This window comes from Ixodes scapularis, unplaced genomic scaffold (assembly GCF_016920785.2).
Source record: "Ixodes scapularis isolate PalLabHiFi unplaced genomic scaffold, ASM1692078v2 PGA_scaffold13__105_contigs__length_92229423, whole genome shotgun sequence".
NCBI lineage: Eukaryota > Metazoa > Arthropoda > Arachnida > Ixodida > Ixodidae > Ixodes > Ixodes scapularis.
In genome coordinates this window covers 36,064,449-36,068,581 of record NW_024609839.1, presented here as the reverse complement: position 1 = coordinate 36,068,581, position 4,133 = coordinate 36,064,449, and the positions used below count along the sequence as shown (strand labels likewise).

The 4,133-nt window shown below is 43.2% G+C and overlaps 1 protein-coding gene across 1 annotated transcript; it reads left to right on the top strand.

Annotated features, from left to right (window-relative positions):
* Positions 1 to 2,994: 2,994 nt before the first annotated feature.
* On the top strand, positions 2,995 to 3,875 carry LOC121835425 (the record flags this gene model as incomplete). The annotated part of the gene is made up of 2 exons (XM_042289607.1): positions 2,995 to 3,072; positions 3,738 to 3,875. Coding segments are annotated over 2 exons (216 nt in total), but the record flags the coding sequence as incomplete, so codon positions are not given.
* Positions 3,876 to 4,133: the final 258 nt, after the last annotated feature.

The window sequence follows — 4,133 nt, the reverse complement described above, 5'->3', positions numbered from 1 at the left end:
CCCCCTGAACTTAGCGGGAAAATTGACGTCACGTGACCTTTGTACTCAGTTTTTCTTTCAGATCTAGCGTGGAAATTTATAGAAATAAAAGTTCTTTACTCCTTGAAACGACGGTATAATGCCCTCTATAGAAAGTTAAACAATCTATCTTCAAGTACTGCGTTTTATGCATTCTGGGACTTTGGAGATGAGGTCCACTGTCAATGTTTCTATGTACTGTTTAAAGCAGTTTTCATGGCTATATGTTTTAAAATGTTCCAGAGAAGCTTCGATAACAATATTTGAAAAAAATTTCCCGCTTACGCAAAGGCAAAAACAAAGTATCGGATCCTGGCAGGCGAACGCGAAAGGAGACACGGGTCACGCAAAAACACGTCAGACATGAACAGCGTTCAACTCGAAACAAGTTTATCCTCTCCGAGCGTACATAGGCCCCGTGATCTTGACAGCGCCCCTGCCGGCTCAAGGCCATGCTCATCCCTCTATCCCCCGACCGAGGCTCCCTATCTAGTTCTCGAGAAACCCTTGCTCCTTTCTGCTCAAATTCAGCGATTTGTGAGTCACATTGTTGTCATTTCTCTGCATGAGGATAGACTCGACCACTTGCCGTCCCAGGCGCTCAGGGTGCTTTTTTATAGCCGCCGCTTTGTTAAAGATGGGTTTGCATGCCTCGCAGCTATTCAGAAGCGCTTTTAGGTGTGTTTTTCCTGTCACTGAAAGTTTATATGCGTGTTCTTTTAATCTATCGTTTAGACAACGTCCTGTCTGCTCGATGTAAGTCTTTTGCCTCTAGACACTGGAATTTGGTGTACTACCTTCTCCTCGCATTTAACAAGTTCTCATTTGTGTTTTTTTTTCATTCCTTTTCTAGGTAATCTTCTTCCATAACTTTCTGTATAATTTCTGAAAGTTTGTACTTGCACGTGAAGAGTGTGTTGCATTAATGTGAAAACACTTTTTTGAAGTGGGGAGAGAACCCGCGAGTGTACGAAATGATAATAAATCTCTTGAGTATTTCTGTTTAATTTTCACTTTTCTTGTTTGCAACGTGCCTTGAGGCCACCATTTTTACTCGGTCTGCGGTTACCCTGTGCTTCCTAGTCGCTGGGCTTAGTTCTTTAGGGTGTCCTCCCTATTGGGGGGGAGTAGCGACCGTGACGCCCCAAGCGGTTAACTTTAGAACTACAGGAATGGGGGCGACAAATACAATGATTCAGCGCTCAGGCGACATAACCGAACGCGGTGTCAGCGTTCGGCTGGAGTTCGTGTTCTCCGGTGAGGGGGAGGAGGGGCTCCTTTGTTTCCGCTCCGACCTGCATGAACAATGCAGCACGCACGATCCCAGCTCAGCACAAAAGCCGAAGTGGGTCAAGCTCGCATTCTCTGAGGATAGATCCGGCACTTAACGTCGCTTCGTCGATTGTTAGTATTCTTTTACATTAATCAGTAAACCGAGCTCTATTCTAGAAGATGACATGGACATGTCTTTAAGGCCTATGGGCATGTGCGCAGGCTTTGTGTTGAGTAAACACCGAGAGTGGGGACAACAAAGGGGTCATAGCGCCCCCTATAGTTCGATGTCCCGCCCTTTAGGGAGGATATGACTTTATCAGTGACGATGAGAAGCTCCTTTTTAAACTCTCTTTGAATGCATGCTTTTAAACAGAAGTAAAGATTTATTTGTCCTCTTCTCATAAGTCCAGCATGTCTCTGTTTCTTCGCATTTTATATTTAGATCTAGGAACTGTAGTTCTTGTTCGTTTCCTGCGTCCTTAGTAAAGTGTAACCCCAACGAATGCACCTGATAGCATGATGTTACGTGTTTTTTTTTCTGACTTTGATTTATGTGCATTATAGGGTCTTTTAAACGCACAAAATGGCATGCATTTTTGAGAACCAGATCGTTTTCGTTTTTCGAATCAGCATGGAAAATATTTTAAAAAACACAACTACCACCCCACAGTACAGCAGGCAATGTTGGGGAAACCTCAAGGGCCTAGATTTCTGAACTTATCCCACAAACATCTGACACCCCAAACTGCGACAGTTATCAACCAAGGACCGAAGTTAAACCCAGCCGTGGGACTGTCTCGAGTCGACATGGTGGCGACTCTTCATCGCGCATCAGTCATGGTGACAAGACCCAGGGGGACCAATTCTTGTCTTCAGCGGTGCGCTTAAGTTGCAAGGCGGGATTTGTGATGAAAATGGAAGGGAGCCCCTCAACGCTACCCGTGAGCTAGAGTCGTTCGATCTGCTCTTAGTGGAATCAGACAAGGAAGGAGACTTAATAGTTTTGAATGCTGGAACGTTTCATGAAGAATCAATAAGAGCGGTAAAATGTTTTTTTTTTCTAAAAAACGACTGACTTTTTTTTTCAGAGCTTAAGGAGAAGGTGTGCGAAGTACTGGAAAATAACGAATTGGAGTCAGTTTGTGCATCTATAAGAAAGGGAAAGAATTTTGAAAAATACCTAGCGGTATTTTTCAAAATTAAAACTCATAAGCCAGGGAAGCCGTTCAGGTGCATAGTATACGAAATAGGGACGTAGCAAAAGGTACATTGCAGTCTAGAGGTTTTTTTGCGCGAGACAGGGGACAGTCACAAGCGAGTAGACACGGACAATCGCATCATGAACCAACTAGACTGCGTCATGAACCAACTAGGCCAACAACAAGTTTTAAACGGTACATTCCTTCAACAACAACTAAAGACCCTGAACGTTTATCAGCCCTTCAGTATCTGAGACTCTTGAGATTGCCTGAAAACTTTGGGCACACTTCACCACAAACGAATGGCAGTGTTCTCACTCGACATAGAAAATTCGTACGTCTCGTTTGACACAAAAACTATGATTGAAAGAGTTGAATCTGCGTCATTAAGCAAGGACTTGTAAGATTTCAGAATGAAGCGGGGATAAACATTAGAGTTTTTCTACAGCTACTAAGGTTGTACCTTTAGTCGCTACTCGTAGAATTTCAAGGCAACGTCTACAATCAAACAACCGGAGTGTGCATTGTGTCCGAGGTCGCTCCTGTTCTGAGTAAACTTTATTTGAGCGTGGTAGATGTGGTAGTCAAATCAAAAATGACTCGCTGCTTTAACTAGGAAACCTTATATATTTTTCGTTTCGTATATGATCACCTCGTAATGCACAGAAATGAAATTCAGAAAGAAAGCCCAACATCATGTTTTAAGGGGTATTTGTTGGGATTACACTTCAATGACGACAAAGAAAACGAAAAACTACAACTCCTACATCTAAAAATAAAAAAAAAAACAGATACATCATGGATCTACGAACACAGAAAAAAAAACTTATTTTCGTTCAAAACGCGCATTCAAAGACCACTTAGAGAGGAATTAAGTTGATCGTCTCATCATCACTGATAAAGTCATGTCCTCTCTATAGGGAGGACAGCCTAAAGAACTAAGCCCAGATACTAGGGAGCACAGGGTACCCCTCAGACCGAGTAAACATGGTGGCTTCTCGGCTATTAGCAAACAAGGAAAGTGAAAAGCAAGCAGAAAGACCCCAAGAGATTTCTTACCATTCCGTGCACTCGAGGGGTTTCTCGCCACATTAAAGGACTGTTGTTAGATGATTGCAAAACACTCCTCACATCTAAGAACAAACTTTCAAAAATTATACGCAACGTTATTGGAGAAGATAGCTTAGCAAAGAATTGCGAAAGGAACACAAAAAAATATTTGTCAATTGCGAAGAGGAGGTAGTATACTCTATTGCACTCTCTTGCGGCAAGATTTATATCGGGCAGAGAGTGCGTTGTCTAAACGATAGATTAAAAGAACAAAAATGTAAGATTTCAGTAACAGGAGAACCACTCCTAAAAGCGTATTGGAATAGCTGCTAGAGATGCAAGCCCATCTTTAAGGAAGCGGCGGCTATCAGAATGTACCCTGACCGGCTGGGACGCGAAGAGGTCGAGTCTTTCCTCATGCAGAGAAACGACAACAATGTGACTCACAAATCGCTTAATTTGAGCAGAAAGGACCAGGGGTTCCTCTAGAATTAGATAGGGAGCCTCGGTCAGGGTAGAGAGGGATGAGCTTGGCCTTGAGCCGACAAGGGCGCTTTTAAAGTCACGCGGGCTATGCACGCCTGAAGAGAG